Source organism: Sinohyriopsis cumingii, chromosome 18 (genome assembly GCF_028554795.1).
Source record: "Sinohyriopsis cumingii isolate HCF-2022 chromosome 18, ASM2855479v2, whole genome shotgun sequence".
NCBI lineage: Eukaryota > Metazoa > Mollusca > Bivalvia > Unionida > Unionidae > Sinohyriopsis > Sinohyriopsis cumingii.
In genome coordinates, this window is record NC_142978.1 from 22770193 (window position 1) to 22782709 (window position 12517).

General features: G+C 34.8%; 2 protein-coding genes across 2 annotated transcripts in view; both read right to left on the reverse strand.

Moving 5' to 3' along the window:
• LOC149776213 (uncharacterized) overlaps window positions 1-10879 on the reverse strand; it is a 138890-nt gene extending 128011 nt beyond the window's left edge. Inside the window, exons 1-3 of the mRNA XM_089942617.1 lie at window positions 10654-10879; window positions 8829-8983; window positions 601-678 (exon numbers count right to left, since the gene is read on the reverse strand). Of these exons, the coding sequence (XP_089798743.1) occupies window positions 601-678; window positions 8829-8983; window positions 10654-10879 (459 nt within the window). The remainder of the gene's footprint in view (window positions 1-600; window positions 679-8828; window positions 8984-10653) is intronic.
• A 202-nt stretch (window positions 10880-11081) lies between these two features.
• Window positions 11082-12517, reverse strand: part of LOC149776214 (uncharacterized) — a 36813-nt gene continuing 35377 nt past the window's right edge. Inside the window, exon 8 of the mRNA XM_089942618.1 lies at window positions 11082-11102. Coding sequence (XP_089798744.1) covers window positions 11082-11102 — 21 coding nt within the window. The remainder of the gene's footprint in view (window positions 11103-12517) is intronic.

A 12517-nucleotide genomic window follows, 5' to 3' on the forward strand; every position in this document is an offset into this window, starting at 1 on the left:
AATTTAAACACCATTCCTGCATGATCAAGAGAAGCACACAACTTAAATGGACTGATAAATAAGCAATTTTCCTGCGTCAGTATGCATTTGTACGAATAGCTTTCACTCAAATACACCTGTAATAACTTCTCTCTGGTACACAGTCATACTTTCAATGTTAAATTTCCAAAGTATCCTTGTCAGGTTAATTTCCTCCAATATTTTCGGCCAATGAACAATGTACCACACTACTGGTTAGCTGGAATTACATACTAAGGGAAGTAACTCGTGAAATTCAATAGATGTCGCTAGTACAAAGCACCAATATATATGTTTGATCCGCCAAGGTATAAATAGGGTTATCATATTGGAACCTTGGCTAGTGAAGATGCTAGCAGATGAGCTAATAGCAAAACCAAGGCCTGCATGAATAGCTCAAATGAAAAAGTTTAACATGAACAAAACTGTTTACAATGACAGGGGAAAAGTGACAGCAGTGTCATGTCTTTAAACTAATGTGGCTTGACAAAAAGTTTATTGAAAAATGAAGAGTCATTATAAAAAATGATGCTTTGAATAATAAAAGATCTCAAAAGCTAGCCAAGTGCTAATTCTTGATACCTGTACTGAAGCAGAGGGCTGTGCAACAATTCTGACCCTTTCAGGAGTTTTACCAACACTGGACTGACATCGACTGGCCTGAAAATAGAAAACAAAAGTTGACACTTCCAGTGACACTGCCAAGCAACTCTGTCTTTGATGAATCAATCAGTACAAGTTACAATTTACCACGGGATCTTTACAAACTGTTGGAGTAGTTGACAAAATGACAATTTCATATTGTTTTAATGTTGCTAAAATTTACACAAACAGGATTAAATATTTTTGCTATGGTTTTGAAAATATGGTCTAATCATGACTTGCAGAATGATTCATTTTGAATTTACATTTTGAATTGCCACTAATGCCCGGCACTATGATTACTTATTTGTTCCATCATGATTAGCAATCTTCATTCGATGATATATTTTGAAACTGAGTGTTCACATATCATTTGAAAGTAGCAGCTGTTGTGTTGTCAGACTCTGGTTTATTTTGAAGTGGGAAGCCATGTCACTGGATGGCCTTGGGAAGTAGCAATGTCTGCCATCATTCAATTAATTGCTTATAAAATCTTACATAAATTGACAAATTTTAAAAATTAATTATTGACAATCAAGGCAGAGTTTTATTTAATAAGATGGAAACAGTGAGAGAGAAATACAAGGGAAAAAATGGAAAAAGAGAGAGCCTATGGGTCAACAATATAATCTTGATACAATGGAGTAAATATGTTTGTGTTTGGGTCATGCTAAAATACCTTCATGAATCCAAATGTCCAATATACATGGAAATAATTTACTTAATTTTTTACAGTGGCAGATAGAGTGAAAGAGATTGTGTGTGTTTGTTATGGAGCCAATTCTCCAACCACAAGCTTCTGTCACCGTTTACCTGTACTGTTATTAAATTACTTTTTTTTAACTCTTCCTTCAAATCAAATTAAGTTTGAGAATGCTAATATATGTGAAACTGTTACAGTAGTACATACATTAATTTAATGAGTAATTATGCCCACATTTCATGAATACGGAAATTCTTTACTCTTGCATGCTTATACTATTGTATCAATAACCATATATAAACTTATAGTCATTATTTCTAGGAACCTAGAATCAAATCACAAAGTATAATTTTAAATAACTAACATTCTGAAGTAACTGGACCATTGACAAGATTTACTCAAACAACAAGTTACATGCAATATTTATTGCTGACTTACACCAGCTATTTTTAGCATTAGTAAAAAAAGCTGCTGACCTCATAGGATCTGTGCAGACTGTGCCATTAGCTAATGAAGGAGCAAGACAGCTACAAGATTTTTACAAAATTAACTCTTACCTTATTGATGTTTTGTTTCTTGACTTATCTGTATAATTCTTCATTAAGTTGATGAGCTTACCAAATTCTCTGTTTTGCACAGGAGCATAATTTTGGGCAGAGATTTTATGTGGGTCGATGCTTATTTGAAATTGTTTATGTTTATGCAGTTAGATAAAGCATTAGCTACCTATTGATCATTTCACTGGAAAAATATTTATAGGTTACTGCATTTGTATTGAAAAATATGAACAAGTTTTTCTCAGTAATACTGCACAACCTTATGAGTACAGAATTAGTCAGAGAAAAATGAGTTCATATTTCCTATACAAATGCCATAACCATTTTATATTATACTCTTTTGGTTTTCTACCCAAGGCTTAATAATAAAAAGAATACACTACAAGAAACAAAGTAATTTAATTTATGCAGTATTCCAAAATAAATACACAATCATAAATTCGTCAATACACAGTAACAACATTAATGTACACATAGCACTGCCAAGCGACCTTTGAACTTTGTTGTGTGCTCGACATTAGTTTTAAAAAATTCTTATTTCGGTCTAATTAAAATTAAAATTTTGAGTCATATTGTGAATGAACGTGCATTGAAACAACTTTATCAGTTTGTCTGGAATGTATGAATTTTGTTTTTTGTGTGTGATCCAACTCAATTTTGCTTTTCTGCTTGTGATGGACTGGGTTATTTTTATAGCTGATTTAATGCTATCCAGTGTAGATGTGATTTGAGCAGGGGACTGGCATTGTATCAACTGTACCTCTCTTTTTATTCCATTATTGATTGTTTGGAATCATAATGTGCAAAACATTAATTCTCTAAATTGTAATTATCAAAAAGACTCTATGGAATATCACATTCATTTCATTTTGGGTGCAGTAAGGAGAATGTGATTTCAGTTGGAAATGTAGTTGAATTACATGGGTCATGTCATTCAGATTTATGGAACTAACTAAGAAAGTATATTGTGCGGAAATTCAAGATGCATAAATGTAAGTATATGTATTATCATTCTTATGACCAGCTACAGAAGACATTTATTTATGTCCTGTCACTTGCATACTTGCTGTTGGAGGGATACCAGCTATGACCTGTATGGCTTCTATCGCTAGCCTAATAGTGTATCAAAATAGTTAAAAGGAGAAAATTGCAAAGCAGCTGTTGTGTGAAAGTGCATTTGCCAGCGAAAATGATACTTTTTTGTTGTCTTGGCTTATTAGTTCTCATGTTCTTAGTTCCCTACCAAAACCTTCAGCTGCATTTTTTTCTTGAAAACTGACTTTAAAATGGTGAATCTCAGATAGATATTCAATAGCACTTGGTCTCATTATGTCTTTTTATGCCCTAGTAAGATGTCTTTTTATGCCCTAGTAAGATGTCTTTTTATGCCCTAGTAAGCACTGGTCATAGTCTGAACAGTTCTATTTGCGAAAAATTATGACTATTTCATCTAAATAACTGTTTAAATGATCAAAATGGTATTTTCAATTACTGTGTCTTTGTTTGTTAAAGATGTCAAAATTGTAGAAAAGTCACACAGGTACCCATTGATCCTAATGACCATTTTCTTGGATGGCAGATCAAAAGGAAAATATATGCGAACCTAAACTGCTTTGTACAAAGTAAATATATGTCAACCCACCCCACCCCCGCGAAAGGTATGAGCGTAATTATTACTATTATTAATATGAGTGGCAAAAAGTGCATTCCGAGCATAAAAAGAATACTCGAGATATTACACGCCATAACTACAGAAAACTGTATGAAAAATGTACATTTATTTTGCTATTTACCTAGATCTGCAGTTAGTTAAAATTCTTGTCACAAGCGGCTAAATCCATGAGTACGAGAATACATACACAAAACAAATGATAAATTATTTACACATAACATTCACTTTAACTAGTCTACATCACATGTCTACTTTTGCTGAAAGGTTGCAAAGTCAACAAATTCTAAATGCTGCATTACATCACTGTTGAATTCCTATTTCCAAATTTTTAAAGCTCTATTGATATGTCCTTTTCCTGATGCAACATTTTCTTTGGTTTAACAAAATACCTCTCCTCTAACAGTTTTTAGTCATATAACATCCATGAAGCCCATTCCCTTTAATATTTCGTGCCATGTTTTTTCAATATAGATTGATCTTCTACCTGTGTATCAAACAATAATAAATCTGTGACACATGGTTTAACATTCAAGAAAGCCATGTTTTCTTGAAAAAGTATCATGTACAATTACTATAAAATGAAATTAAAGAAACTGTTTGATGTACAGAGCCAAATGGTAACACATGTCAAAAATATAAGATCAGTAGACAGAGGTCTACGATGGATCAGTGTCACATGACATGAGCCTTGAACTGTACTCGTTTTTCTGTGTCTTGCGTGCTCCTGATGTTGCCAGATATAATCTTTGATCTGAACTTGGAAACATTTTTTTTTTACATGGATTTAATAGGTACCCTTTAGCTAATTTTATTACCTGGGTAATTATGACTGGGCGGGTCCCTGAGTACATGGGTACCTGTTGACATCTTTATTTGCTGTTGACATTGCGAATATCATGTTCACTCAATTGCTTGTTTTGAAAGTTTCATTTGTGAATCAGTGAACTTGTCCACATCATTAACTTTATCATCTCTACTTTCAAATGGATGAAACAGCTTTTTAGTTCATTCACAAACAAATCTAATCAACCAACTGCTAAATCATCTACATGAGTCCACATGGTTTGTTTACAAAGTAGTTCCTAATACATGATACTATTTTTAGACAAGTGTCTGCAGAATGAGGCTGTGGAGTATGGAAAAATACTGCACATGTATGACATAGTAAAGTCAAAAAAGAATAAAAATGAGCATAAAATAAGACTTGTTACTGAACACTTTAAGCAATCATAGACTTGTGCTCTCACTCAACAGAAGCTCAAATATATTGCCCAGACTAACTGCCAGTCTAGTTTTCCTTGGACTTTTCTTACCCCATATTAAATGTTTGGACAGATTTCTTTTGATTGTTGTTGAAATGTGGATGGCTAATCCAAAGCATATTTTTATTTTTTATTTTGTTTTACAAATGTATATTTCAACTTGTTAGTTCTTCTTTTTATTATATATTCAGGACTTTTTATAACAGCTGGAAGACGGCAAATTTTGTCATCTGTTTTGCTGCCTTTTGCTGGCTGTTTGACGTCAAAGAGGTATATTTCATAAAATCAAGTGTGAAAAAATGATAAAATGCTTGCCTGAATAGCTGTCTGATTTTCATTAACAGCCAACCACTGCGAATATCATAGAAAACCCTGTATAATTACATTATATCTTTACTTGTAATAAAAAGGGGAATAACTCTTAAAATGCTGATCATAAAGATTCAATTTTTAAAGGATACATTGTTTAGTCATTGCTACAAAAGCATACCAAGTTTACAAGCATTCTGGGGATATTAGGTGAACAAAGTGAGATGAATGGACAAAATGACTCCAATATAAATACCCAACTTTGTTTGCAGGGGGATAAATTAGCTCTACAGGGTCTGACTGCAGGTTTGGGTTTTTGTCAGGTTTAACATCAATTTTCTGCACATAATATATGGCCTCTAGTATATTTGATGGAGGAAGAACCCAGAAAGAACCACTGACCATTAGGAAGTTACTGGCAAGCTTTCTCACATACCCATGTTGGTTGAGCTGAGTCTGGAACTCACACCTCACATGGACAGATGTGAGATGTGTGAGTGATATGCAAAGGCAAACACCTTAGACTACTTAACCATCCTGGGTCCAAGACAACAGGACAATCTGTATACAAAGGCAAATGCCTTAGACCACTTAATCATCCTGGGTCCTCAGACTACTGGACAATCTGTATACAAAGGCAAATACCTTAGACCACTTAGCTATCCTGGGTCCTCAGACAACAGGAAAATCTGTATACAAAGGCAAACACCTTAGACCACTTAGCCATCCTGGGTCCTCAGACTACAGGACAATCAGTATACAAAGGCAAACACCTTAGACCACTTAGCTATCCTGGATCCTCAGACTACAGGACAATCTGTATGCAAAGGCAAACACCTTAGACCACTTAGCCATCCTGGGTCCTCAGACTACAGGACAATCTGTATACAAAGGCAAACACCTTAGACCACTTAGCCATCCTGGGTCCTCAGAACACAGGACAATATGTATACAAAGGCAAACACCTTAACCACTTAGCCATCCTGGGTCCTCAGACTACAGGACAATCTGTATACAAAGGCAAACACCTTAGACCACTTAGCCATCCTGGGTCCTCAGAACACAGGACAATATGTATACAAAGGCAAACACCTTAACCACTTAGCCATCCTGGGTCCTTAGAACACAGGACAATATGTATACAAAGGCAAACACCTTAGACCACTTAACCATCCTGGGTCCTCAGGCTACAAGACAATCTGTATACAAAGGCAAACACCTTAGACCACTTAGCCATCCTGGGTCCTCAGAACACAGGACAATATGTATACAAAGGCAAACACCTTAGACCACTTAACCATCCTGGGTCCTCAGACTACATGTGTACTTCCAGCCCATATGCACCTACACATTTTATGACTCACACAGGACAAAGCCTACATGTAGAACCACAGCCAAAAATGTGGGTTAGTAAAATGATACTATTTATAACAGTGTTGCTTCTGTTTGATTCACATCATGTCTTTTGCCACTAAAGATGTCAAGTGGGGTCTGCTTGGTTCAGCTTTCCTAATAACATGTAATTAGAATCTTCCATTGAAGTCAATGTGGGCAAGATCCTTCATTTCATTTTTTGTGATTTTATGAATATACCTTCAAAACTTTTTTTGCTGGGGTCTATAATCAGCACAACAGGGTCCAAACTATGTCAGACCTGCCAAGTCCATCTCAGTAAGGCAGTTGATTTTTTTCCATAAGATTGACCAGTTTTCAGTAAGGTGTAACAAAATATCAACAACTGCTACTGTAAAGCTGGAAAATGTTATTATAAGTTTGACGCATTGACAATAAACATTATGTTCAACTGAAAAGTTTGTAAAGTTTGTGTAGACTTTATTTACCACCAGTACAGTTTGCACAATCTCTAGTTCCAAACCATATGCAGCTCAATGGCTTGTTGCTATCTCACAACTTTACATAATTCTTGGAAATTCTTTTCAATTTCACACGATGAAGGCAATCATATCTCCCACCATGAGACATACTCAAATTGGCACATGATGTCCAGTAAACATAATTGTGTCCTTTCCAGCTTTTATTCACAAGAATCTGAATACTCCTTTTTATTCTTCAAAGCTTATTTTCCCTTTCATCTTAATCATGCATCGCTTTCTGGATGCCATTTTTAAAAATTCTATAATCAACAGTCTCATAATGCAGATGCTTCACATGAACAAATAGGTGCAGTTTAAGAGTCTGGGGTGCTACTGTACAGTTAGTCTGGTTCCCTGACTAATTTCACTAATTTTAAGATGAAACATGGATCCAAATAAAACATGGATGAACCAATTATCTGGATGTTTTGGCAATGATCATTTTTCCATAGGTTTGGCTAGTATGCCGTAAGACCATATTTTAAGGGTAATTTTCATAAGACTTATGTCAAAATCATAAGAGTTGACAGGTCTGCTATGTGTATACAAATTCTGTATGTGCACTGTCAGTTCTTGTTGTGGGTTTAACACCATTTTTCAGTACATGATAGGTTGAACATGGTGGCCAGTATATTCAGTGGAGGAAGATCCTAGGAAAACCCTGGAAAGAACCAACAATCCATGGGAAGCTACTGGCAAGCTTTTTCACATACCCACGTTGGCTGAGATCAAATCTTGAACCCACTCAAAGGTGAGATGTCAGTGATCTGTAAAGGTGAGCACCTTGAGCACTAATGCACCCAGAGGCACTGCCAGTACATATGCACCTACATGTACATGTGGACCAGCAGTACATGTGACACACAGGACAAAGCCTATATATGGAACCACATCAAACCATGTAGGCCAGTAGAAAGATACTCTAATTAATCAGCATAATGCCTTTTGTCACTAAAAGCGTCAAGTGGGGTCTGCTTGGTTCAGCATTACTGACACAAAGTTGACATAAAATATTGGAATATTCCTTTGAGGTAATTGTGGGGAAAATCCATATGTCACTGAGACTTTACGAGATGTTAACATTATTCTTGTGTATTCCATAATATCAGTGAAGTTTCTGAGAAGAAATATAGATGGGGATGAAGAAAATAAAATTAGGGGAGGGGAGTAAATCTGGACCAAAAAGGACTCAAGTCAGGAGTAGATTAAATATTAACATTAACTGAGATATTTATGAAAATAAGATGGTCCATTTATAAATGATGATTAGTTGTTAACCTATCAAGTACATGAGGATTATGGATTTAAGAAAATACCTTTAAATAAGTTACCTTTAAACCTTTACATAACATCACCAGTTGATGCTTTGGGTTTAACACCATTTTTCAGCACATGAGAGGCTATCCATAGTTGCCAGTATATCTGCTGGAGGAAGAACTAGTAAAAATCCCAGGAAGAACCACCATCCCATTGGAAGTTACTGGCAAGCTTTTCCACATACATACACTTACTGAGCCTGAGACTCAGACCCACAAAGACTGGCGTGATGTGCCATTGATCTGTAAAAGCGAGTGCCTTAGACCACTCGGCCACCTGGGGCCTGACCATCAGCAGTAGTTATGGAATCAGATTACCATCGAAAGGCAAAGGAGATCTGTATTTGAGGTTGGGAGTAGAACATTAAAATGGTTACTAAGATAGTAAATTTATGTTTTACTTGCCAAGTCCTACAAACTCAGTTACCATGTGGAAAATCATGACCATAAGTTAAATGCATAATGTACAACTTACCATGGAGTTTGCAACTGGGGTTTGTGTTGGTGTTGTTGGATTGGTGATTCCTGGTGTCTTCAAACTGACTTGGTAAATCGAGTTTCTGTCTCGAATTGTTGTGCGATTAAAGGGAGAGTAGGCTCTGGATGGGAATCCTGTGTAGGATTTTTTTCCTGCAATAAATACATATAAATATAATTAAAGAATACAAAACATATGACGAATAACAATCCTTTCAAGTGCATTGGATCCAGGAAGGGATCACATGTGTCAGGGATTGATTAAGATAATTGCAATAAACTGACAAAACAGTGCAAAACTATTATCTAGCTAGCCTGAGCGCTTCTGACTCTTTAATGAGTCTTTTCAGAGGCAAATACAAAACATAGACAAGACAAACAAATAAAACAGAAAAACGGTTATGTTTGTTAAACTTTACATGGCTGTTTCTACAGGAATTTATTTAAAAGCTTGAATTCCTGTAGAAACAGCCATGTAAAGTTTCATAAACATAACCGTTTTTCTGTTTTTATATATATATATATATATATATATATATATATATATATATATATATATATATATATATATATATATATATATATATATAAGAGAGAGAGAGAGTGAGTGTGTGTGTGTGATTTGGATTTTTAACATAGCTTTAACAATTTTTCAGTCATATTGCCACAGTGTCTGCAGTGTGGCAGTTTATAGTGATGTCTAGCACTGGGGTATCATGTAGCATGACGTCCCACCCAGTCACATTATCCTGACACCTGGCTGACCAGTCCTAACACAAACCTCTTAATGCTGAGTGCCGAGCAAGGCAAATGTTAGTACCATTTTTATAAGTCTTTGGTATGACTCGGCTGGAGATCGAATCCATGACCTCCCACATCTGAGGCGGACGCTCTAACCACTAGGCCACCAGAGCAGTATAGAGAGAGAGAGAGAGAGAGAGAGTGAAAGAGAGAGATGCATAAACAGATGGCTAGAATAATGATACTAAATTAGAGATTAATTAATAGCTGTGAACAAAATTTACTTAACATACTATACACCAAGAAATATTACATATTATACATTAGATAAAAAAAATTTAAGAACACACATTCTCTCCAATGTACTGCTATGTAAAAGCACAGCCCATTCAATGAAAAGCAGAGAATTGTTTTAAAATAGTTAACCAATAGCTAGGTTTGCAATAATCTTTGCAATTGTTGATTTTAATGTGGAAGGAATGATAGAAATAGTCCAACAATACTCTGACTGATGTGAGTAAACTTTTATCAAATTGTATGTCATTCTCCAAACTTAAAAGGGCCTGTTTCACAGATCTTTGACCCAAAAGTGATAAACATATTTTTCAACAAAAAGTACACTAACATGAACTTTTATTCAAGACTTGCTTATATTCAGGTTGTGGGATATAGTCTGTATAACTTTCAGAAATACTGCCAAAATTAATCATACACGAATACATTAGACATGCTCTTTTCTTGACCCAGTTTAGTACATGGCCGCCAGTATAAAAGTCCATAGTAATCTATAATTTTCGTCAGGCAGTTTCTTGATGACAGTTAAGGTGAAGAGTATTAAATAATCAGGATTAAATAGACCTTGGTTAAGGAAATTAGTGTTACATTTTAAAACAGCAATTTATATTCAATTTAAAAAGAGTAAACATGTACACAAGACCTTTATGACTTTTGCTATAAATAATTAAAATTGTGAGACTTAGTAAACACAATAAGATCTTTATCATCAAAACTAGCAGTAAAATCAAATTAATTATACAAGGTTTCATGTTTTTAAATCTGTAAAATGTTACATCATCACCTACCAGCTGATGGTGTTTCCTCTGGTCGTTGTCGTTTAGCTTTATAGTCAATTGTTGAGAAACGCTGCAGGTACTCATCACAGGCAAGCTTAAAAGACTCCCTGACATTTTTAGGAGCGCAGTAAATGGAATTTCGTTGATGCTGAGAAAATAAAACAAACCCAACATATTCAGTCAAACTAGTCCTAATAGTTACCTCATTTCCCCCTGGCAAATTTCCTATATACATGTCCTGTATTTAATGGTCACTTGCCTTCTGCGGGCAGTGGCCAGGTGTTTCTTTACTAATAGTGGTTTTTCCCTCCCTTTAGTGGCTGCAACTTAAACTCTTGTTTGATGTGCAATGCATTGTTTAGATTAAGACATATCAAGTGAATTTATGTGCTAACATTTCATATCTCACTTATACTCACTGTACTCGAGCTACAGTATCATTCTATCTGGTTTTTAACCTTAAAGGAGAAGGTTGAAGCAATTCATTTGTTGGAATGTGGGAAAAGTAGTTGTGTAGTCACATCAGAAATGGGAAATGGGTGACATCAGATCCCAGGGATTATGAAGCATAAGTGACAAGTACTGTATAAACTTACATGGTTCCAATGCTTTTCTAAATATAAATTTTCAGGTCTTTTCCAGGTTTTATCAAAGATAAAATTAATTTTTTCAAGGTTAACATATGACCATTACTGAATGGAATTAACAAATATTTTGGATTATAAAACATGCATTTTCCAAATCTGAAGATGTTTCTCTTTCAAGACTCTCCAAAACATATGTCGGAAAAGATCATTTATAAAATCACAAAATGAGTCACACGAAACAAATCTGACTATATTCCTATAAATTGGCATTCAAAGCCATGTCACTTAAAGCCATTTCAATGTACAGAATACAAATTCTAACTTTACTTTGCTGACCTACATTATATTGCTATATGGAAACAACATAATGAGCATAAATTATTTTGTTTTCTTTCAAACCTTTAATTCTAAAGAATTCTAGAGCAATATATGTGCAAGTTATACAAAGTAAACATTTCCTATCACAGTATCAAGAAGAAAAAACAATAAAAGCAAAGTATTAGAATCTTATCTTGTAATGAAAAAAGTTTAACCCTGAATTTATGTGTGCCAGTAAAATCTCAAACAAGATTTTTCAACCAACATTAACTCATTACGACGATTTGGTTAAAAATTCCATCATTTAAAGACATTTACAAAAGGATTTAAATTTTGACAAAAGACCTTCAAAATTATATACTGTTGTATAAACAAGGACTGAATTTTCTGTAAAATCAACTTGTCTTCTTGTGGTTCAATAAACCAGTCCCAAAACCTCTATTGCTACATGGGCTCTTATCGTTTCTTGATATATAATAAAAGGGAAGACAATTTCCAATTTTTCCTGCATTCTATTTAACATATGAAACCAATGCTTCAAGCGACATGTCACTGTGTAATAGTTTCGCACCAAAGTTCAGCTCAGAGATTCAAAATTTTCTAATTCAGGTTTCCTCCGAATATTCCAACACCATTTTTCACATTTGGACATTTATGATGGAGTGTGGGTTCAGAGCAATTACATATAAAAAATTTGGAATCTGCTGCCACCTTTAGATAGCTTACCAGCAGGTCTAGCAATTTTAAACTATGTTATATCGACTTAGAGCTGCATGAAATCGATAGGAAAATTATTTATTTTCTCAAAAATGGCAAGTATTATAATTGTTATGTTTTTAATCCGATGACAGACTAGACGAAACTCGGCATAGATGAAACCTGACCTGATACTTGCCATTTGTTTTAATAGTCACATGACTTCACAACTCTCACACAACGACATCGGAAGTCCAATAGTCACGTGATAT